The sequence below is a fragment of the Xenopus laevis genome, chromosome 2S (assembly GCF_017654675.1).
Source record: "Xenopus laevis strain J_2021 chromosome 2S, Xenopus_laevis_v10.1, whole genome shotgun sequence".
Lineage (NCBI taxonomy): Eukaryota > Metazoa > Chordata > Amphibia > Anura > Pipidae > Xenopus > Xenopus laevis.
In genome coordinates, this window is record NC_054374.1 from 86,108,539 (window position 1) to 86,133,337 (window position 24,799).

Below are 24,799 nucleotides of genomic sequence, written 5' to 3' on the forward strand. Positions count from 1 at the left end.
CAGCCTTTTTTACCCGTCCACATTAAATTGTAAAAAGAGTAGTGGAGCAACACAAGAATGAAAAAACTTCCTGTGGATGCCAAATAAGGGCTATGATTGGCTATTTGGTAGCCCCTATGTGGGCTGGCAGCCTACAAGAGATGCTGTTTGGTAGTACACCTGGTTTTTATGCAACCTAAACTTGCCTCCAAGCCTGGAATTCAAAAATAGCACCTGTTTTGAGGCCACTGAGAGCAACATCCAAAGAGGGTGGTGAGCAACATGTTGCTCGAGAGCTACTGGTTGGGGACCACTGATTTAGATGGTCTGCTGTATAATATGTATATTGAATACTATTATACCCAAAAAATGGTTGGTGATAGACTAATAATGTGGTTATGCAATAAAAAGTTCAAAAGTTGCTACTGGTCTAGTCACCAAGCAATTAATCAGCAAGTAGCATTTACTGGACATTTGTTTAAAAGCAAGATTCTTATTGGTTGCTATCGGTTACTGCACATGGGCTTTGTATTTGTATTTGGACTTTGTATTAAGAATACTATTAGTGATGGGCGAATTTATTCGCCAGGCGCGAATTCGCGGCGAATTTGCGCGATTCGCGTCAGGCGAATAAATTCGCGAAACGCCCGCGAAAATTCGCGGAAAAAATTCGCCGGCGTCAAATTTTTTTTTTCGAAAAAACGGACGCCGGCGTAAAAAACGGGCGCCGTTTCGCGAATTTTTCACCGTTTCGCGAATTTCACGCGAAATTCGCAAAAATACTAAATACTATTACCCAGTGCCTGTTGAAAAATGTGTACGATTAATATAAATGAAAGATATTAAATTTAAAATAATAACGATATTAACATTATAACCACTTACAAAAAAGCAGCTATAATTAAGGTCACTAAATCCCATTAGGACCTTAAATATTTATCAGTGCCGTAATTAGATGTTACTGGGTCCCAAAGCAAATTCAATTTAGGGGCATAGAACATTGGTATGTTGACCTTTTTTACCATGATACATTGAAATTTCTCATTAATTAGGGCCCCACTGGACCCTTCTTACTGCTGCCCCCTTGCAACTGCAGGGTTACTCCCCTGGTATTTATCAGTCCATATTAGGTCCTGACCAGTGGCAGATCCCCACAAGGCCTATCTGGACAATCTCTTTTAATTCAAGGGGGGTTACTCATTTTGCTGATAAATAGTTTTGCAAATAATTCTGTGGATTCTCACTAAAGGTCATTGAAACCATATAGAATGTCAAGTCTAGATTAAAGTAGGCATTCTTAACCTGTGGTTCAGATCCAAAAATGGGTCCATGTGCTGCTTAGGATGGGTTCCCTATGGTTCCCTGAAAACAGTGAATTGTATTCTTACAATAGAAAATAATAATTAAAACAAAATACTTTTGGTCTCTTGAGAAGTAGATCAAAATTGCTGATATGAATGTTGAATCTGCTTCTGATCTTTATCTCCACATCAGACATAAAAGTAGCTGACATTTAGATTATTTAAATTAGCAGTTACAAAGCAAGTTTGACCTTAAAGGAACTGTAGCCTCTAAAATTTATTTTACATAATTATGCTTAGTACGGAAGAATGCATATGCTGGACATTATGTTCTGTCCCTACAGGCTTGGGAAAATAGTTATTGCTGTTCCCTGCCATAATTTGTTCCCTTAATTCTGCTCATGCACCCAGTGATGCCTTGCCATACCACCATCTGCAAGCAAGCAGATTCTGTTGTACAGATTTTTTTATATTAGGCTTTGATTGATAAAAGGCATTTGTAGAAGTGAGGTGGGGTTTAGAAGAGAGGCATAGCTGAATCTGCAAGCAGTATTAGAAATAGTTGTAAACACTTTGCAAAGCACTGCAGCAGCAATATTATGCATTCTTCTCTTACTGTTTCCATTAGGTGTAAAAAAAAAAAGGCAAATTAATGGTACTCGTGACATTGAGCAATCAGCTAGTCATAGTTACTGTAAAACACCTATTATAAGAAGACAAATTAGCAGAGCTGGTATATTCACTACCATGCCCAACAAGTGCCTTTCGTTTCATTGTCAACTGCTACAAGGCCACCCCTCTTCTACATTCCCAAAAGTTTCACAGCCGACCTCACCAGATCTTTTAGTGTCAAGCATAACTCCCAGCAGAGTTATAATTGTACAGAACCCAGCACTAACCCCACTCCTGCTTCCTACAATATTTCTTCAAGGAGACAAGGTGCAGTTGCCCACATGGTCAGTCAGGGCCGCCATCAGGGGGGGACAGGGGGGACAAGCGTACCGGGCCCGGGCATGAAGGGGGGCCCGGCAGCGCTGCATTTTTTTGAAGATCCGGGCCCCCCTTACGAGCGCCCGAGCCGTACGTCTTGCCTCTTCAGTGCCGAATGCGGAAGTGCCGAAAAGCCGAAGCCGATGCGACGAAAAGACCCGAAGTCACGGAAAAAGCCGAAGTCACGAAGCGCCGAAAAGACCCGAAGTCACGAAAACAGCCGAAGCCGAAGTCCTGAAGCAGCGCAAAGACCCGAAGTCACGAAAACAGCCGAAGCCGAAGTCCTGAAGCGGTGAAAAGACCCGAAGTCACGAAAGGAGGCGAAGTTGAAGTACTGAAGCCATGAGTTCAATTCTACTGAACACCAGTTTGTGTTTTTTTTTTTTTTAATCCCCTGGCCACCAATGTATTATTTTAATATTCTATAGGCCCCTGCCACCAATCTTTTTTTTAAAACTTTTGTTTTTGGGGCCCCAATTTTTTTTTAACTCGTAAGGGGCCCCTTGCCACCATTGTTTTTTTTTGGGGTTTTTTTTTTTTAAAAAAATTAATTTTCTTTTTGGTGGCCCCAAATTTTTTTAACTTGTAAGGGGGCCCCTGCCACCAGTTTTTTTTTTTTTTTCAAAAAAAAATTATTTTTTTTTTAAATTTTTTTTGGGGCCCCAATTTGTTTTTAACTTGTAAGGGGGCCCCTGCCACCATTTTTTTTTTTTTCAAAAAAATTTTTTTTTCAAAAAAATTTTTTTTTTGGGGCCCCAATTTGTTTTTAACTTATAAGGGGGCCCCTGCCGCCAATGTTTTTTTTTTTTTTTCAAAAAAAAATTAATTTTTTTTCAAATTTTTTTTTGGGGCCCCAATTTGTTTTTAACTTAGAAGGGGGCCCCTGCCACCAATGTTTGTTTATTTTTTAGTTTTTTTTACATTTTTTTTTGTTGGGGCCCCAAGTTTTTTTAACAGGGGGCCCCTGCCACCAATGTTTTTAAAAAAAAAAAAAATTTAATTTTTTTTTTTTGGGGCCCCAATTTTTTTTATAAGGGGGCCCTGACCATCAATAGCTTTTTACAACTTGTGTGGGGGGGGGGTTACTTTTTTAGCGCTGATGTCTGTGTGGTCTTTTAACTGCGATGTGGGCGGGATATGGGGCGGAGCTTGGTCGTCAGTGTGGGCGGGGCCCAGGGGGCCCCAAAAATTTTGTTGTACGGGGCCCCGTGATTTCTAATGGCGGCCCTGTGGTCAGTAACAGGACAGATCTGCTAAGGATGCAGGCTGTGGAGTTAGAGGTACAAATGGGTTTGTATGGGCACACAATCAATAATACAGAAGGGTTTTTAAATTGTGTTTTGTACAGTATATAGCTCGGCTTCTATGCCATTTTGTAATTTTCTAAGGGTGAACTATAACTTTCATTTAGAATTAGGTACTTAAAAATTCCATAGCAATGAACAGAAAGTAGAGGAATTTCACTCAGGCAGACTGAGGCAACCTTTAATTTCACTCTCTGATAAATATGTGTAGCAACGGGCACATAGAATATGCAGAATAATAGCACTCTATTGTGTCAAGGACATAACCAACCAGGGTTGGACTGGGTTAGCAGGACACCAGGAAAAAATCAGTGGGCCCCGCCGATCCAGACCCAATCCTGCCCTCCCCCATTGCTCCCTCGAGGTGCCCTAGGCAACCCGGACGGCTAGCCCCTGCCCCCCCCCGAACGTGCTCACCATAAAGTCAGGAAGGGCAAGTGGCAACCAAAAGGGGAAACAAAAGGGGAGGGACAGAGGAGAGAGGAGGGACAGAAGGGCGAGTGACAGGGGTAGGTGAGAACTGCAGACTGGAGTGAATCCCAACTAGGGGTTGGCAGAAGAATCTTCAGCAGGCCCCTGCCAGCACCCCCACAATGTTGCGCCCTAGGCAGGTGCCTCTTCTGTCTTCTGCCCTCCCACGTCACTCTCCCCCTGCTTCCCCTCTCCCCAGTCACAGCAAAAGTAAGTATATGGTGAGTAAGTGGTGCATTCAGGGGGGGGGGGAGCTGGCATAAGTTTCGTTAAGAAAATATGTATATATTTACTTGTTTTTCTACCTACTGCAAACAGAGACTTTCTTTCCAGTGTAGTCTATCACGCTCCCCTCCAGCACTACACAGGTTAAACCACTTCTGAGCTTCTCCCTTAGCAGCTATTATAGAAAAGGCATTCATCATCCATATAGTTAGTTCTGGGAGGGAATCCTGCTTGTAGCTCTGAATCCATAAGCTGCTTGAATAGCTCAGCTGCACAAGAGGCTTAAATAAAAATGAAATGCACATTGAGGGGCACATTTACCTAGGGTCGAATATCGAGGGTTAATTAACCCTCGATATTTGTTGAAGTTAAATCCTTCGACTTCGAATATCGAAGTCGAAGGATTTACTGCATTTCCTACGATCGAAGGAATAATCGTTCGATCGAACGATTAAATCCTTCGAATCAAGGATTTAAATCCATCGATCGAAGGATATTCCTTTGATCAGGAAATTGTTAGGAAGCCTATGGGGACCTTCCCCATAGGCTAACATTGGCCTCGGTAGGTGGCGAACTAGGGGGTCGAAGAATTTTTTAAAGAGACAGTACTTCGACTATCGAATGGTCGATTAGTCGAACGTTTTTTAGTTTGAATCATTTGATTCGAAGTCGAAGGTCGTAGTCGAAGGTCGAAGTAGCCCATTCGATGGTCGAAGTAGCCATATTCGACCATTCAAATTTCGAACTATTTTTCCTCGTTTCCTTCACTCGAGCTAAGTGAATGGGCCCCTGAGGGTACAGAATTACATTTAAATTGCCATTTAAAAAATAGTCCTGTTTAAATTGACTAAAACTTACTGTTCTCTGAGCAATCCATACATAATAGCAGTCCTCATTTTGTTAATGTCAATAGAAAACCCTGCTGTGAGTTAAGGTTACTTTTACATTCTGAGATGGAAACAGTTGAAAGAATTGTTCTTTATTTAGATAAAAATAAAATACAACAGAAGTTATACATTATAAGACACAGACTGCAGATCAGAGAATATTTACAGAGGTATTGACCTTTCAAGACTGAAACCTGGGGGCTTTGGGTAATGTGCACAACACGCCACAGTGATGCATTGACCATGCCCATTTTCATCTGACCACACCCCTAGCTCTAGCTCCTAGGTACTGTGATGGTTAGCTCCTACATTTTACAAATTTTAGCATGTAATGCAGTCAGAGGCTGCAGCAAAGAGAAAACCCTGTGGTATTAGCCAATATACTAACTCAGGTGGGTAAAGGGAAATCTTTTGGAGCAGGGTGTTAAGGGCCCTGTATGTTGGGTCAGGGAGACTTGCACTCTCTGGGACAAATTTACTAAAGGGCACCAGCGTGACGTCATTTCGGAACTTCACCGATTTACTAACGGTCGGTGGCGTAACTTCGCTAGCAAAGGAGATAGACTCTAGCGGTATTTCGCTCTCTAACACCAAGCGAATTTGCGCTCTGGTGAATAGACATAACTACGCAAATTCACTAAGATGCGGATTTTACTGAACGTTACCTCTTGCATCAGACTTGCCTTTGCAACCTCAGACCAGGCGAAGTGCAATAGAGTAGATAGGACTTTCTCAAAAATAGCTGGCGTCTTTTCCTTTTTCAGGGTAATAGGCTGCAAAAGAGCGTACATTTTTTTGAGGTAACCGGCTTCCCCCCTACATTTCCTAACATACAGTATGGCACATAAACTATACACCGGGATCATGTGTAGGGCATTATAAGAACTTTATTTTATTAAGGTTTCCCGGGCTGGTGTAGTGTAATGCATTGGCTGCAACATATATGTCCATTGAACTTTAACTTCCCACCGTATGCAAATTAGGCAACGCTAGTGCAACTTTGCTTCACTTGGCGCAGTATCGATAGCTCATCTTCGCCAGCGTTCGTCGCCCTGGACGCAACTTTGGATTTTAGTGAATTAGCGTTGTCCTGGCGAATCTATGCCTAGCGAAGTGTTGCGCTGTGAGCGAAGCCGTCGCTGGCGAATTTTTGGAGGTTAGTGAATTTGCCCCTCTATATCTGTGCCATCTAAAGAATAACAAGTAACGGCAACAGTGATTGACAAGAGTTGTAGAGGAAAGAAGTATAATATGTAAAGTGGACTGTGTTTGGTGGCGTAGGTTTTAATAGTAAGGGTGAATATTAGAAGGAACACAATATTTTGTCTAATTTTCAGTTTAGACCCTGCACCTTGTTCCTTTATTATAAACTGCAGCACTCATGAGGATCAGCATAGCATTTTAATTATAAGAAGCTAGCTCTTTCCTTGCCTGATCTAATAAGCAGCATTTGTCAGGGCATGAGTGAAAGAGGTCAGAAGGACAAGTTGCTCGCAGCCAGAAGCCTGATCATTAAAGATGGCTTTTTCAATGTCTGCCTGTAAGATGCAGGAATTGAAGCATCAAATTGATGGTCACAGGGGAGATGAGATAGATCCGCTTACTATGTGCCACTGACGATGATTGATTTTTAACGGACTCTGATAAAATGGTTCAAATGCTGAAAAATGTGTGTCATCTGGTATGTAATAACTTTCATTAGTAATGCAGCTGATTAGAGAAAAAGCAGAATAGAAAGGAATGGCTGGAAAAGCAGTAAAGAAATACGACTTGTGAAAAGTATATTGAAAAAATTATGACTCTGTATGGTGCTTGGCAAAAAGACGTAGAGATACCAAAGGAAATAACCAGGCACCATACTATGGAAATTGTTTGGAAGCCAGGTTCCATTGCTTCGTGGACCACGTTTTTGCATAGTATAACCCCCAATTTAGTGTGCAACCAGCAACTGGCAGCATATATAACAGCAGTTTTTTTTATATTTGATAATTACAAAAATACTAGGGGTTCTTCACTGTGGCCCTTATAGAGTGTGTATTATGGTTTAATGAAAATGCTTTCTTTTGTTTTGTTTACAAATTTACCTGTCATTAACAGGGGAATGTGCAGTATTTTCCTGTTTATTCATTTGTTTAGAAGAGGAGAATTTAATATTTTTGTATTCTTATCTTGGGAAATAATCTAATCTTGAAACAATAAATTGAACAAAGCTAGTCTTATGAGTGCAAGCAAATCTGAAATTTCATGTTAGGAGTACAGGAGGCACCCAGAATAAAAGCAGGGGAGATTGGAGGTATAAAGGGCTGCAGTACACATTAAGGGGCAGATTCACTAACTTCGAGTGAAGGATTCGAATGAAAAAAATTCGAATTTAGAAGTATTTTTTGGGTACTTCGACCATCGAATTGGTTAAATTCGTTCGAATTCGAACGAAATCGAACGATTCGAACGAAAAATCGTTCGACTATTCGACCATTCGATAGTCGAAGTACTTTCCCTTTAAAAAAAACTTCGACCCCCTACTTCGGCAGATAAAACCTACCGAAGTCAATGTTAGCCTATGGGGAAGGTCCCCATAGGCTTGCTAAACTTTTTTTGATCGAAGGATATTCATTCGATCGTTTGATTAAAATCCTTCGAATCGTTCGAATCGAAGGATTTAATCGTTTGATCGAACGAAAAATCCTTCGATCGTTCGATCGAACGTTTAGCGCTAAATCCTTCGACTTCGATATTCGAAGTCGAAGGATTTCAATTCGAGGGTCGAATTTCGAAGTATTTTTAACTTCGAAATTCGACCCTTAGTGAATCTGCCCCTAACTGTGAATACTCTCTGTGTGCTTGAGTAACAGTGTTATAGGACTAGTTACACATGTGGCACTTTCTCTAGAAAGTGTGATATTTGACCTTATTGGGGCAGAGCTTTTGGGCCAGTTCAGAAATATATACTGTATTACTTAAGGTTCAAGCCAAATAGACCATACAGCTAAGGACTGAACAGAGAACAGCAGTTAGAAAACTTGCCTGAAAATAAACCAGGATCTCTAAAACCTCTAAAATCTCAAAAATCTATTTCCACTAATATTGTTTTATGAATACATGCAATAATAATAATAATAATAATATTTGTTTTACGAATACATGCAATTCCATATCAGCTTTGTCATTGCTAATTGTGTATTTGGACATTGAAACGAATATGCCTTAATGAGCAAAGAATCTCGAATGTGTTAAAGCTGCAAGTCGGAATGAAAGTAGACAGGATATCTGGAAAGGAGACAGGATATCTTGATCATAAGGCAGACGCTATACAATAGTAGGACAGACAGACAGGATTGAATAGAACATAGCTGTTAAGCTGCAAGCCGTTTTTATCACTGAAAGATTTAAGACTATAGAGCAAAATGCAGGGAAAATACTCAAAAATCTTGCTAAATGGCATATTTGATACATGCGCATTAGAATAGCAACAGCAGAAACAAAGCAACAATGTTGGGTGAGGCTTTCTGGCTTTTATGTGACATGCAAAATTCAATATTGTAAAAATAACGTCTTTTAATACCTTAATAATATCCAGGGTTCTTTCATTGCTGCAGAAAGGTTACACTTTTCCTAGAGTCCTCCAGGGTCTTACAGCTCTATTACCTAATGGCCATCACACATATGTCTGTGTTTCCAATTGCCCTCCCTGCTCTCCTTGTCTATTATCCCAGTGACAGTCACTCCCAAACAAACATATACTAGAATCAATTTCTTCAGAAGCCAATAGCCCTACTAGGATGCCTTTTCGAGTGCTGTAAGCAACAAGTGCACCCAGAGGAAACCTATTCAACCACAGAGAGGACACATAAGCTCCCTACAAACAGTACCCTGAGTGCTAACTGATCTGCCTCTGTGCTGCTCTCATCATGTCTCTTGTGGTTCTTTTCTGACAGCTAGCTTTTAATGTTACCAGCTTAGTTAACATCAGATGATCAGTGTATCCATAGTAACAGTCTTTGCTTTACATATTTAAACATTTCATTTTAGGTCCTTCCTTTTGCCACTTTTCTGTTTAATATAGTAAAGGAATACTAACACATATGCATTTAAATACCTGTATCTCTTGTATTTTTACAAGAATCGTTTTTTCAGTGTACTGTATAGCCATTTAACGTTTGAACCCCAACTATGCTGCTGCCTACCTATCCCATGGGCACACTGGCAGCCGTCTGACTGACTCCTCTGCCAAAGTGAGCTGCCATCTCATCTTCAAACTGCTGTGCCATTGCAAAGTGCCCTTCTCAGGACACTGGCATTATATTTGACAAAATGCAATTACCTGCTATATTTGATCCATACCATGAATTAGCTATTCTACTGAATCCCCAGAGGAGAGATGCTGGTTCTCACCAGTAACATGCTAACATGCATCTTTTGCATCCTCTACATAAAATTATATCCCATAGCTCAAGATCCATAAAAATCCAGTTTTATTCAATTCACATAATAAAAATGTTTACATACTGACCCCTCAACGATCCACCTTTTGCGTTTCGTACCTATCAGTACTTAGCCATAGGTGATAATGTCAGCATTACAACATTTCCAACATTTAAACCAGCAAGGCCCCTCCTACCTTAGTTTAAAATCCAATGAGTTGGCCAAACCGCTTCATTACAGTAATTATACATATTATCAACCATACATTTCTGGGGTCTTATTCCTATTCCAAGTAGCCTGTATAAACAATAGTATCACATATAAAATATAATATATATAAAAGTTATAAAAATACATATTAGTCCCCAAATATTGCATCCAATTATCTCGACTTATTAAACCTGTACATTTTGTAGTATACATTAATGTATTAAAAAAACTTATTTGAGGACTTGTATTCTTGATAATCCTTAAATATACATCCCTGTCCTAGTCTTCTTGTATCTAAAATGACTCTAAAAGGCCTAGATCTAAGTCCACCATAATGTAAACAATTAACAAATGAATTGAATAAAACTTGGTTATTATGGATCTTTCTTGAGCTACGGGATATCATTTTTGTAAAGTATGGATAAGTGGAGCCTTGGGAACTTGAGCAATATCCCAGTAGTATACTGCCCAATATAGACTGACAGTTATATACTCTCCCACAAAATCTCTTTTGAATCTAAAACATGCATCTTTTCCCTCACAGGACAAAAAGAAGGCTAAGTAGCCCAGCGTCACCTCCACCAAAGAAGAGAAAGAAGAAGAAATCTAGCCACAAAAGGAGTCGGTGAGTGGATCTGTGACTCATCTATCTCAGTGTGCCGAGTGTGTCCCTGTACTCAATCAGACTAAACTGCTGGGCCAGAAGCTGCCAGGAGGTGCTGCTGATAAATTAATGGCATTTAAAAGCTATTACTTTTGCACTGCAATGCAGTAGTCTGCTTTTTAAAATTGGTTTTTGAGAAGAATGGATAGACACTATCTGTGGACATTAATAAATAGTGACAGGGGGTGTCAGTCATTAAATAGGCTAGTGCATCTATGCCAGCATGAAATGTATAACTACGGCTTATAAGCAAGCAGCTTTCTGTGCAGTTAAATAGCACGTGTTCACATCTGTGGCAGATATTAGGATGCAGCACATTAGAGAATTCAACTAAGCCATATGTTTTTTTTTAGCAAATGTATATAGATACTGTATTTATATAACAGGTCCATTTATTCAATGATATTGGACCAAATTTCTTTTGGTCCTAGATTTATTGAATGGTTAGCAATTATTTCTTCTGGGTCCTGTTTGAAAAATATTCTCCCTTAAGAGTACTTGTTTTGTCTCCTTCTCAGAGGGAATGGTAGTTACATAGCAATTGGAAGTTTGTAGCTCCTCTGTGGCTTGGGCATGCCCAGTATTTCCCATGTTTCTCTGATGATGTGAATATTAACATACTGGGCATTTGCTGTTACAAAACTCATAGGTGGCTTGTTATTCTGAAATGGCTTAATTGAGTCTCAAGTACTGGTGTGGGGCAACATTTTCTACAGGGGAAAAAATTACTTTTGAAGAACAGGATTAGCTTTTCCACCAAAGACCTATCTCTTAAGCTTTTTTGTGCCCTCTAAGGGGGGGGGGGGTCACCATGAAATTAACTTTAAATATGACCTACACTACTATTCTAAAACAATTTGTAAATGGTCCACTTTATAATTTATAGGAGAATCCACCCTTTGTTTTTAAAAGCTCGCCCCCTCCAACTAGCACTGTAACAGTAGAGATGCACTGCACAATTAGTGGCTGCCATCTTTGGCTACATCAGGCTCCTCAACAGAAATTGCCAACCAACAGCATGTGCAAGGGGAACTGATCTGGGCCTGGCTTGTACTGTGCATGCTCTTGGTCCTCAGTAGCCAAAAGCCAGATCTGACATGGCTAGGTTCAGACTGGGATTAAAAATTGGCCCTGGCATTTTAAGTACACAAAGCATCAAGCAGCCCCCCACATGCCCAATAAATAGTGACGGTCTATGGCAACCCCTGTGGCATCCACAGACAGTCATTCCAGGCCTGAACTTGGCCACAGTTGATTGCCACTAACACTGCTGTGTAACTCTGTACACACTTCTGGTTCAGGGGGTCCAGGGACTTTTAGGGGCACACAATGATGCATTTTATAGTAGTCAGAGAGTGATCAATCAAGTTATCGTGTGGGTTTTGTTTGGACTTAGCCTGCAATCTGGTTGTCTAGCTAGCAACCAGTGTGTGATTTAGAGCTCTAAATACCAAAGAAAAAATTGCCATTTTTCATAATATATGGATTTATACTAGAAAAATATTTAATTTGATGCACAAAAATTCAACTGATTTGGAAAGTGCCATGTCCATAGAATGTGCAAATGCCAGATATGTATAGTTTTCTGGAGATTTATAGATCAAAAACTCCCGGCAATACATTGCTGAGTTTTCAAAGCACTACAGCAAAATATAGTATATTTTAGATACTAAAGCCAAAAATCCTGGAACAGTGTGTTTACCCAAGCAAACCATATATTTTTGAATAGTACAGATACTGTCAAATCCAAAATGTGTAACCATGTTTTTCTACTCCTAATAAAGAAACATCAAAGCTATTCTGAACATAGCTGTTTTTATAAAAAGTTGTGAAAATTCGGAAAAATCACCCCAAAAGGTTCACTTTGGTAATTCAATGCACAATGGGTACCTTATGCTTTGTGGGAGATATGAACTTGCAAAGTATTTGGTGTTAAGAGACCCCAAAATGAAGTTAGTGCATACAAATTGTCCCAGAGGTCACTTCAGCTGCTGCAAAATAAATATATTTACTTCATTTTGAAACGCAAAAACATACGTTGACACCCCCAAAACTATATATTTTCGGAAAGTACACATTCAGAAAAATCCAAAATGGATAACCATGTCTTTCTACTCCAAACTACTGAGTTGCAATGCTTTCCCAAAATAGTCGGTTTTTATAAAGTAATGTACCTGAAAATTGCCTCAAAGCTTCCAATTTCTAGCATCTTATCACCACATAGCATTAAGTACCAAGGAAAAAACATTCTAAATATGAACAGTTTGATGCTCATTGTGCATCAGATTACAAAAGTATCTGATGTCAATAGACCCTAAAATGAAGTTAGTGCATACAAATTGTCCCGGAGGTCACTCAGCTACTGAAAAACTACTGAATATATGGCAGACAAAATTTCCATGGGCAAAAACAAGTAACAAAGAACAAGGCAAAATGCAATGATATTACTAAAATGCAATAAAAGCAATGCTTTTTTTCTCACCTAGTCAGAATCACAGATTAGAATAATCACAGATTATTTTGGGCTGGTGAAATAATTTTTTCAGACAGAAATGAGTGAACAACACCTACAATAAAATACAATAAAAATGGCTAACAATGTAAAACAAGGCTAAAAATGCACCAAATTGTAATACAATCACTGAAATAACACAAAAAATGTATTGCGCAGTGCAATTAGCGAATACGCTGTTAGCAATAATAGCAATAAAATGGCAATAAAATAGAAATTTTTACAGGGCAAAAAAAACCACACAATGCAGTAAAAAAAAGCTACAACATTGAGTAAGTGTGGATGAGTATGTACACTTGGCAAATTGCATGTTATGTGCATGTGTGTGCAAGTTTGAGTAAGTGCTGTGAATGTGTAAAAGCCCCCGATCCCCAAAAAATGTATGTGAGTGTGTGTAAGTGTAATTGTAAGTGTGCATTAGTGTAAAATGTGCGTGTTTGTGAGTGTGTAGTGGCACTTACTTGTTGAATCAGGCAGGTAGGCAGGCTGGAGCTATAGAAGGACCGCTTCAGCACTAGGAACTGTACTATCAGGAATGGGGTCTGCTTGGGGGTGATCTTGGAACAGGAAGTGCTTGCTGCAGCAGACATGTAGATGGCACTTGTCTGCTGCTCTCTAGGTGCCCCTCGGTGATCGCACCCAAGTGCCTGCTCATTCCCCATTTCTGTTTGTTGTCATGGGGTAGGGGAACGAGCAGGGAGGTGCGGCTTTACAAGCCAATTCTTCACTCCTGAACCACATTCTGCGTTCTGTGGCACTTAGAGCATTTTACCTACAGAACATAGATTTTTATGGGACATAAAACTATATGCATAACCCTATTCCAAGTCATAAGTAAGCTAAGAAAAAATTAGGTAAAAATTCATATAAAAAAAAAAAAGCATTTGCAGTATTGTATTTTCTTTCCTTTGCTTATCATGTTGAGTAAAGCTGCTGAATTCTCACAGCTGAGGAAGCAGCTCATTATGTAGCACAGAACAGAAATAAGGATTAAGTGTTTGTTTTTCTTTTCTTGTTCCAGCTGTGATAGCTCATCACAGGTGCGGAAAGAGAAGAAAAAGAAGAGTAGTAAAAAGCACAAAAGGGACAGGTAATGTGAACTATTTATTCAATAATGGGAAGACATAGCCATCTGTTAACATAAGATACAAGTCCAGAATTTTTTACTGCTTATGCATGAAGCCAGTGGTTCTCAGACTCTGCCATTTTCTCCTCTGGGTGGGCCCAAAGCAGTATTGTCTTGATGCCAATAGTATTAATAGAAAGGACTTTTCTAGAAAAGGTGGCACAGCTTGTAGGGCTAAAGATGAAGGCCAGTTAGGGTTTAATCTGAAAATCAATTCCAATAGTAGGAGGGGTCATTGAGTGTACAATACCTTTGAAGGTGGGAATCAAGCCAAACTGCATTGGATGGTAGACATGCACAGGGGTTTAATGTTTCCCATGCAGCATAGTTATTTTGTTTTGTGTATTTCAATATAAGGATTACTTTTATAGTCCCTTCCTCTTTTGAGATGTAGCACACACATGGATGGGCTTGAGATGTGTGGAAATAGTGTGACTTGCTGCCAATGTATCCTGGGCACCCTGAGGCTATGGGCAACTCCTTGCAACTCCCACCAGTGTTTAGTGGCCCCTTTAAGGTCCTTACCCTCAGGTGGACCCAATGTGTCTCCTGGTGCACAGATCAATCAGGATGAATTACAACAGTCCAGGGGGTTGCTTCAAACCAATAACTTGTTTATTGAACAGGCAGAAATCTTGATCACATCTCTCAGGCAATAGTATCTTCTAGTTCACTCAAGACAATCAGTGGAAAACCTTTATACACTTTAGGATATTGCAAGTAGATCCCACTCAGGGGTGGTACAACCTTTCTTGGTGATTTTTCCCAGCACTAGGGATCCCATGGGGTATCTTGCTCCTTGGCTCTGTCCCTTCTCCTGAGCTCACCCACTTGTGTCCTTGTCTGGCGGGTTGATCACCGTAAGGGTGCTAATCCCAACTACTCTCCTTGTTGGAGCCAGAAAGCTGCTCACTACATTACTCTGCCAATATATTTTGCTCCTATAGCAACTATTACATCAACTTCTGCCACTAAATAAAACTGTCCCTGCTTTTGAGTCTGACAACATTCAGACCCACTCTTGTACCCACCTTGTCAGGGTGAATCAAAGGACCACTTAGGTGTACACATACAGTTGAAACTGCCTGAGTAAAACAGGCTTAAACCTCAGGGTCTCTACAGGGAAAAAACTTCTCAGAACTACAGAAGTACAATATAACATTACTAGTATGTGTTAATGCCCCAGCAGACACATGCAAATATGCACAGGTACAAAATCCACTAAAATGGGGCTTGGACATCCTGGGCAAAATCACATGACATTTACAGTATATTTCTTTGTACAACCCAAGGCAGATATTGAATTCCCTTTCTTTTGATAAACCAACCCAAAATATGTAAAATTGAGAATCCATTATTATAGCTGTATTGTTTGTTCTACACTGTGGGGCCCATTTACTTAGCTTGAGTGAAGGAATAGAAAAAAAAAACTTTGAATTTCGAATGATTTTTTTTGGCTACTTCGACCATCGAATTGGCTACTTCGACCTTCGACTACGACTTCAAATCGAACGATTCGAACTAAAAATCTTTTGACTATTTGACTATTCGATAGTCGAAGTACTGTCTTTTTTAAAAAAAACTTCGACCCCCTACTTCACCACCTAGAACCTACCGAGGTGCCATGTTAGCCTATGGGGAAGGTCACCATAGGCTTTCTATCAATTTTTAGGTCGAAGAAAAATCGTTCGATTGATGGATTAAAGTCCTTCGAATCGAACGATTTGAAGGATTTAATCGTTCGATTGAAGGATTTTTCGTTCGATTGTTCAATCAAACTATTTGCGGTAAATCCTTCGACTTTGATATTCGAAGTTGAAGGATTTACATCCGGCAGTCGAATATCGAGGGTTAATTAACCCTCGATATTCGACCCTTTGTAAATCTGCCCCTGTGTGTTATTTTTAAGGATAGTATTATCAGATATTAATTGTATGTTGTGTTTTTGTCAAGGTGGTATACTCTTAATAGAGTTCTTGGAAATAAAACCCTTTTTAGAAAAGGAAAATAAGGCTTTAGTTAGCCACAAAAAATAAATTGATAAACATCTTATTTCAGGCTGTTAATTTGTAACAGGCACAATAACTATAATAACTATAAAATAAATGTTTAACGTGTAGAATTATTTTCTTATTATTGGCTTAATATGAGATGGCCTTCCAGTAATTTGAAGCTTTTTGTATAACAAGTTTCAAGTCTCAATAACATGTAAGATATAAGCAAACAGTTCTAACATGGAATGTGTTGTATAGTACTATAACCGAGTGTTTTATAGTGGGCACACCACTAACAACACTCCATGCTACTTGGAGAATCAATTTCTAAAACTGCCCTGAAAGGAAATAAAATTGGTTTCTATTAGAATGGCTTTTTCTCAAATAAATACAATTCAGTAAATAATATAATAAAGTACATAAAACAGCTAGATAAGTGTTATAATCCATACATATATGCATAAAATATAATTATAATTTTCCTCTGTTGTGCATTGTGCTCTCTTGTTTTATTATTTTAAAATGTTTACCTTTTTTTACCACTTTATCATTTTTAAAAATAAATTTAAATCTCCCAGCATAACTCAGAAGCACTGCTATTTTTTATTTTGCTTTTTTTCAAAGCAAATTTTCATTACTCGCTTTGCTATTTAAACAGCTTGTAAAAGAGACAACCATGCTAAGACTATTATAATTAACAGTCCAAATCCACTTTATGGGAAAACTGTTACAATGAAAGGCATCATCAATAACATTTTTTGCTATCTCAAGAAACAGCAGAAGTGTAATTGCAGTAAGCAAGCTGGAAGCGCTGAATCGGTTTAGTCAAAGAATCTTCTATTACATTCTGTATCCTGGGCTGCCTCAAACTTTCATTATAGCGTACCTGCAGATTTCTATCATGGAACAGTACTTTCCTGAAGCAAGATGACTAGGTCATCACCTTTATCGCTCAGGAAGTTACAAGGGCGCAATTTAACCTATGCGAAAAAAAAGTATTTTGGAAACATAATAATGAATACAAAAGTTTTTAACATCTTAAAATAACCTTAATCATCTTTATTAAATGCTATCCTATCAGATTTCAGAATCTATGATGCTATTTATATCATAAAAACCCTAATTCTGCTTGCGGGGGCTTACTTTTTTACATATCAAAAGCCATGTCTAATCAGTGAAGAAAGAGTTTATAAAAATGTTCTGCTTATCCTTGGTGGGAAATAATGGCACACTTCTGGTAGAAGCAGGCCTAGCGAATTGCTTAGAACCATGTTGATCAACACTGTGGTACCCTCTGTCATTCTGGTTGTACATTGTAACAGTGGCAATATTTAATCAGACTCAGTCTTGAAACCTTGTCCTGGATTGGCAATGTGCCCTAGAGACTGAACAGCTTCAATGTACTTTGAGCCAATTACTTTCTGCTCAGCTATACTGACTCTGGAACTCAGTAGATGCTCCAAAGCTTAGTCTCAATAAGTGCTTTTTAGTGCAGCTATACAAGCCACATGGGGCTCCACTATGTAGCTGCCAGATAATTGCAAGGTATTCGCTTACAATGCCTTATCAGTTACGTAGGTGTTGGCAAGAAGGTTTTCAGTAAAATCAGCTATCATGGATTTTTTTTGAATATTAGCTATAACATGTTTTACATTTTATCATAATATTTAATTAAAGTTTTATATTTGTGTTCACTATGATCACAATTGTGAGACAAGATAATTGCTTTAATTATGGTTTCCCATTGTACAGCGTACATAATGATGTCCCCTCTCGTACTGAAATATATGATAAACTATATATTTATGTAATTGTTTATACTCTCTCTATAGTTATTGTGTAGGGAAGTAGATAGATATCCCCTAGTCCTTGGTGACTATTGTTACACTGGTACAGCTTCCAAAATAACATTTTAGGCTAGTATCATCCCAGGAGATTAGTTTGTATATTGTGTACTTTGCTGAAAAAAGTTAGCTATAAAATATAGCTAATATATATAATTAATCTGTTTTTTACTTTTTACGGTTGTGCTCATATAGACACAAATGTGCATATTGATGCCAGTTGTGAATTTTATTTGTGTCTAAACACGCTCCTTGCCCTTGCATATAGCTGCACTAATTGCAAATGCACCCTTTTAGTCTGAATACATGTATAGTAGTAGGGTTGCCACCAGAACAGTACTAAATAGTAAAATCCAGGTCCCACTGCAACACATTCAGTTACATTGAGTAGGAAAAACAACAGCCTGCCAGAAAGCAGTTCCAACCTAAAGTGCTGGCCCTTTCTGAAAGCACATGACCAGGCAAAATGACCTGAGATGGCTGCCTACACACCAATATTACAACTTAAAAAATACACTTGCTGGTTCAGGAAGGAAATTTTATATTGTAGAGTAAATTATTTGCAGTGTAAACAGTGTAATTTATAAATAAAAACGACATCATGAAAATTATGTCAGAATCCCTCTAAGGACTTACTTGATGTTCAGTGTTGGAGAACCACATCTCATGGAGCATACGGCAGTGGGAGAAAAGCAGGTAGGTGAGTTATTTAAAAAAACAGGCCCTAAGACAGGGCAGGCAGAGTTTAAGCAGGACAAAAATAGGCAGGGGTCAAGGCGGATGATATGGAACACAATTCAGAAGATAGACCAAGAGTCACTAAACAGAAGAACTTTGTATTGATAAAACTCATATAGGCCCCCAGTGTTGGTGATTAGACCCCATAATATGTATTTTTAAATAGTTCACATAATTGTGCTTCATCCATATTTGTACAAATTTTTTACATTTTGTTTTAAAAAGCAGACATGAAAAATTCCCCATCAGTTGTGATCCATCATCTTATAATAGTATTTGAATTTTCAGTCTGGAAGGTGACTTAGTGTATTTTAGTCTCAACAAGATAAGGCAGAGTAAATCTATCATTTCCTGACTTTGAGCTAATTTAATCGAATTGCTTTTCATTGTGTACTTTCCATTTGTGCTCTGTTTGCAATACAGTATCTTCAAGGAGCAATAAGAGGGATCATCATGAATAAAGCTACTGTGTGTACAAACCAATACCAAAATGTACACAATGAGATTTGTGAGTTCTAGAACCATCTTTACTTACTAATAAAAGTAAGCATTATCTTGGTTATTAGTGTCCAGTATGTCAGTGGGCAGACAATTAGTATGTAATATGTAGTCTGATAATCCAAAACAAGGACAGTAGTATTCTGAAAGTTTAAAAACGGCTTTTAGTTATTCATGTCCACCCTTAAAGGGCCACTATACTTCCCTGTTTTGCCTAAGAGCTGAATGTATTGAAATTTTCTATAATATTGATCTGATGTCAGCTTGCAGTTTAAACCTATAACACTCCCGTAGTGGTATACTTCTCATAGAAGAACCAGCATGAGACATTTATATGTAATCTCTGGGATAGCAGGACATTTTCGAGGGGAGCAAAGTTAATATACCAAAATGACACATTATAGTTATAATAATCTCTGGGATAGCAGTACATTTTCCAGGAGGGCAAAGTTAGTATACCAAAATTAGGTCACCACATTACAGTTACATTAACCACTGAAAAAGGGGACCCTAGGATATAAAATATGTTGATCACTCACCACGTAAAACAGGTGGGCCAGGTGCACCAGCCCCAGAACCTCAGGTTAGGGAGCAGATAATACCGGGGGTATCGGGCACTCAAAAGAACTCCACAAGGGCCACCAAAAATAAAGTTAAAAATTTAATATTTATTGTAGATTCATTAAAAATCTAAATACACACATATATCTTAATAAGTCTCAGCTGGAATACCAATGACATAGTGATGTGCGGGCCAAACAAATACCTGGGAGTTGGGCGGGTTTGGGTCGACCTCGCTGCGGGTTTGTGACTTTACGCCATCCACGGGGCGGGCGGGTGTGGGTCTAAAAATGGAGGGTGGATGTCAGGTGTGGGATGGCGCAGGTTGGGTGGGTGCTGGTTCAGATCGGGTGCAGGTCGAGTTTTTCTGGACCCACACATCACTACAATGAAACATTCATTAGTTACTGTATGTAAGGTATAAAAATTAGTGGCTGTCCCACACATATAAAAGGGCTGGTATGACACATGTTATCCAGAATGCTCCGGACCTGGGGTTTTCCGGAGAAGGGATGTTTCTGTAATTTAGATCTGATACCTTCTGTCTGCTAAAAAAATCATTTAAACATTAAAGGAGAACTAAACCCCCCTTTAGGCAAAAGTCCCCACTAGCCCCCCTCCCTGCCTCCCCCTGCACAATGTTACCCCTGAATTGTGCCCCCTCTTGAAATACTGACCGCACATGCATAGTAAGCGCAGTGGAGCTCACGGGCGTCATCTGCATCGCTTCAGTATCCTTCGTTACTTGAGTGCCGTATTGGCGCATGCACAGTTGGAGCAATCTTCCGGTTCATTACAACTGCACATGCGCCGAAAGTAACACAAAATGCCGAAGGGGCCGAAGAAGCTACAAAAAAATACTGAAGCGCCAAAAGATGGCACCCATGAGCTTTGCTGCGCTGACTCTGCATGTGCGGTCAGTATTTAAGGGGACACAATCCAGGGGTATCAATGTGCAGGGGGGAGGCAGGGAGGGGGGGCCAGGCCAGCGAAGGGGGCCAGTGGGGACTTTTGCCTAAATGGGGGTTTAGTTCTCTTTTAAATTGTCACTGACACTCCTTACACAATGTAATATAGTGAGATCCTGTACAAAACTTTGAATGTTTGCATTAGTTCTAATATAGAGATGTTGAACTGTTTGGCTGGTGCAGTAATAAGTTCACTACATAAATTATGGCATTTCTAGCCTTTTTTCTTTTTGGGTTTATTTCAGCACTTCAGTCTCTATTTAAAAAAACATATAGGGGTAGATTTATTGTGTATCATTTTTTTTTTCATTTGTGGAAATGACCATTGCAAATGCATAAAATCCATTTAAGGGCAATATCACACTCGTGGAGAAAAAAGCCAATCTGCTCCCAGATGCCCTGTCTTTTGTGTATCGCATGATCAGCCTGCACATGGGAAGGATTTTGGTGCAAAACTGCAAAAGTATGCATTTTCAAGTCTGGAGGAAGTGGGTCAGTGTTTTCTTCACTGGCGCTGATATGCTGAGTGGCCCAACCATACTGTCTACACTACTTTGGCAGACTAAATGGTTTATAACCTGAAACAGAGCTGTGCCCTCGCTCCCTTCAATGTGAGAGCACAGATATGAGGAAGAGTGTCTGGACTTGGGGAAAAAAGAGGTACCTTAGTGCTCTAGGAACATGCCTCTTCTGCCTACCTCTAGTTCCGTCCTTGACATGAAACAGGGAAGTTAATTTACAACTAATTTCTGGATTGTTGAATATACTTCTAGTATTGCATACCTCCCAACATTTTGGAAGTAAAAAGAGGGACAACATTTTTTTGCCATGTAGTGTGGCACTTTTTTTGGATCACACCTATTTTTGTGGCCACACCCCCTAATTACCATGTTCATGTGACTAAATTTCGCAGGTTAGAAAATGTAGAAAATATTTCTCCTTATCTAAACTTTTGAAATTACTTATTTTCTTATCTCAAAATTGTTACAAAACATCTTAGTTGCACCTGTTAGCTCTTCTGGGCTCTCTGCCAAAAGCCAATTAAGTTCAAAACTTTGTTTTTCTGACTGTTCAGTGCAGAGAAAAGAGGGACTTTCCAGTGCAAATGAGGGACTGCAGGTTGAGCTGTCAAAAGAGGGACTGTCCCTCCAAAAAAGGGACAGTTGGGAGGTGTGTATATGATGGTCTGTTGATGGAGTGTTTGGCCTGACCACTGCACATTTCTATGGAGGATAGCTAAATAAAACTTTTGCCAGCTGCTTTGGCAAGGTAGATTTTATAGGTATCCCTGGATTTTCCATTGAAAATATGGTAACTATACATGCACTATGTTAGCATGTTATGCTTTTCTACTTCTGTCGCTTCTTACTGGAAAATCTGCACTAGTATCTGACCTCTTATCACATTGGCATTAATTCAGATATCTCACTATTGCACTATCTTAGGCCTGTTTAAAGAGCCCTTGTCACCAAGCTACAGGCCTTTTTCTGAATTTACCACGCACTTTTACTTCCAAGCATTGCTATTGGCTAGTGAGCCCATCAATCAAATTATGAGCGTGACCAAGTGTGAACTGGGTGGAAATCTCAGAATTTGCTAATGATTTCAGCAGCTTATGTTTCTGGATCACCTTGTCATTCTGGAGTGTTGTTTTCACTAATGGTATCCCACGATTCTGTATTTTTATTGGTCAACTTCCTTTACCCAGGTTGGTGATAAACAATGGTACATAAATACCAGTGCCAGCCAGGTCTGTCAGTTGCCCCAGGCAACCTAGCTGGCCGTGGGCAATTTAGGTCCCCACCGCAGCTGTGATTTGCGTGAGTAATCGTGCGCAACCGAGGACGCGCGTGCGTAATTGTGCGTAATCGTGCGCAACCGAGAACGCGCGTGCGTAATCGTGCGTAACCGAGAACGCGCGTGCGTAATTGTGCGTAACCGAGGACGCGCGTGTGTGGTCGTGCGTAACCGAGGACGCGCGTGTGTGGTCGTGCGCAAAGCGCTTCGACTTCGCAGAGCGCACCTTCTTTCAATGTGGTAACACTTGCCGGACTAGGGGTAGGCTGCATATAAGGTAAGTGCCTGGCGCCCTCAAGCTTTGCGCCCTAAGCACGTGCCTCTTGTACCTACCCCTAGTTCCTGCCCTGATAAATACAGCCAACACTGAGTTATATACATGTTACCAATTTATAACTGTATGTATTCCTGGAAAGAATATCATAGCTAAAGGCATATAAACAGAAAATGTTTTTCAGGTCAAATTCGGGGTCAAGAAAGAAGAGAAGGCACAGGTGAGAATTGTACTGTTTGAATACAACTATGTGTGTGGGCTATGGCAAATTAGGCATTTCAATAACCTGTTGACCACCACAAAGCACTTATCTTTGAGATTCATTCTTAAATGTTCTTTTGTGTCTTTTAAAGGGGATATGCACCAAAAATTATAGTGTTTTTTTTTTTTTGCATAACAAAAAAATTTCATTCTACGCAAAATGATATTGACATTTTGAAATTGTCAATTATTCCAAAGTTATTTTTACATGTAATTTATAGCAAAACCAGTGTGTACCGGTCATTTGCTATTCCCTTCACTGCTTGCCATAGGCCACACAGTATCATAAAAGTTTGGAAAGCTTGTCTATGTCTCTGTTTGAATTTCTTCTTTTTCACTTCTCTGTATGTTTCCTTTTCCTTCCCTGTGTCAAATATTTTATTATTTCTCTCGCCTTTAAAAACCTACCTTATACTAATCTCACTTTCCAAAAGTGCGCCCTGCCTACTTTCAGCTCTTCTTTAATGATTAGTATTGCCATCAACACAGCTTTAAACAGCACAGTCTCAGGCGCAACATCAGTCCTAGGGGAGAGTATAATAGGCTAAAAGGAATGTCCACACTCTGCCCCAATCAGAAGTCAGCGGTCATTTCTAAAGGTCCCCATAGACACAACAAATTTCTCTTGCCGAACGACCGATTTTAGCAAAGTCCGACCAATTCTTCGAAATTATCGTGCGGTTAGTGGGATTCGAACGATCAAACATCTTAGGACTTTTCAGCCGACATCCGTCAGGAAATTGATCGGGCAAGTTAAAAAATCTTTATCGGTCCCAGTGCAATCTATCTATGTTTGCATGGCCAAGCAGGCAGCTACCCTTTGTTTTCCTGGCAAATTGGTCTTTTTAGTTGATGGACAATTCGTACAATCGTTCCGAGATAATCGGGGTCTCACAATGACGATCGGATCTTTTAAAAATCTCAACATCTATGGCCATCTTAAAACAGCACTATTAGAAGCAGTGTCACTGAGAGACTTTGTAATGGGGCGGGAGGGGGTGAGGTTGGCATTTTTACTGGCAATGTGATACTTCTGTCAATGCTACCACCTTCCCAATTTTTCTTCTATATTTTCCCTTATTGTTTCCCTTCCTTTCCTTATTCTTTTTATTTTATTTATTTTATTATTTTTCTTATTCCTTTCCTTCCAACATATTTTTCTCTCCATCCCCCTTTTTATTACTCACTCTCTTTCTTTTTTAATCCATGATTGGCCTTTAAGGCATTTTGATAATTCTTGTACTAGATGTACAGTGTGTTACGTAGACAGTTATAACTTGTCCTGTTTAAGTTGCATAACTGAATTTTAAAGTCAATGAGGACCAGGCTTTGATTTATGGCATTTGAAATTATCAACATAAATTCTCCAAAGGGACTGACACATTACTTATGCATCTGCACTGTCATCAGTAGTTCACATTATATATAACATATGTTACATTAATGAGATATCACCACATATTTTAACTTTTAAATAAATTCTTATAGAACAGAATGCATGTTTAAATTTAGAATAGGAAGTGTATCTGTCACTTGCCTTTATGTCACATGTCAACATACAAAAAGGACCTGTCACCTGTCTTTGTCACTTCTGTGTAGTCAAACATGCAGCAGATGGATGGGTTCAGACAAAACACAGGTTTATTCTGTTCTGCAACCAAGTTAACTTACTTTTTCACAGCAGTTTATAGCAATGACGTCCTAAGATTTGCTGCTAGGGAGACAGCAACCACCAGACGGAGAAGCCAATACAGTCCAGCAATAAAATCATTG

General features: G+C 39.4%; 1 protein-coding gene across 2 annotated transcripts in view; it reads left to right on the plus strand.

The window, feature by feature from the left end:
• The window catches only part of srrm3.S (serine/arginine repetitive matrix 3 S homeolog), a 193,952-nt gene that overhangs the window by 144,760 nt on the left and 24,393 nt on the right, over positions 1 to 24,799 (plus strand). Inside the window, exons 6-8 of one of the 2 annotated variants that reach the window (XM_018249637.2) lie at positions 10,334 to 10,414; positions 13,987 to 14,055; positions 22,950 to 22,985. In XM_018249637.2, coding sequence (XP_018105126.1) covers positions 10,334 to 10,414; positions 13,987 to 14,055; positions 22,950 to 22,985 — 186 coding nt within the window. The remainder of the gene's footprint in view (positions 1 to 10,333; positions 10,415 to 13,986; positions 14,056 to 22,949; positions 22,986 to 24,799) is intronic. The other variant, XM_018249638.2, reaches the window with a different exon arrangement.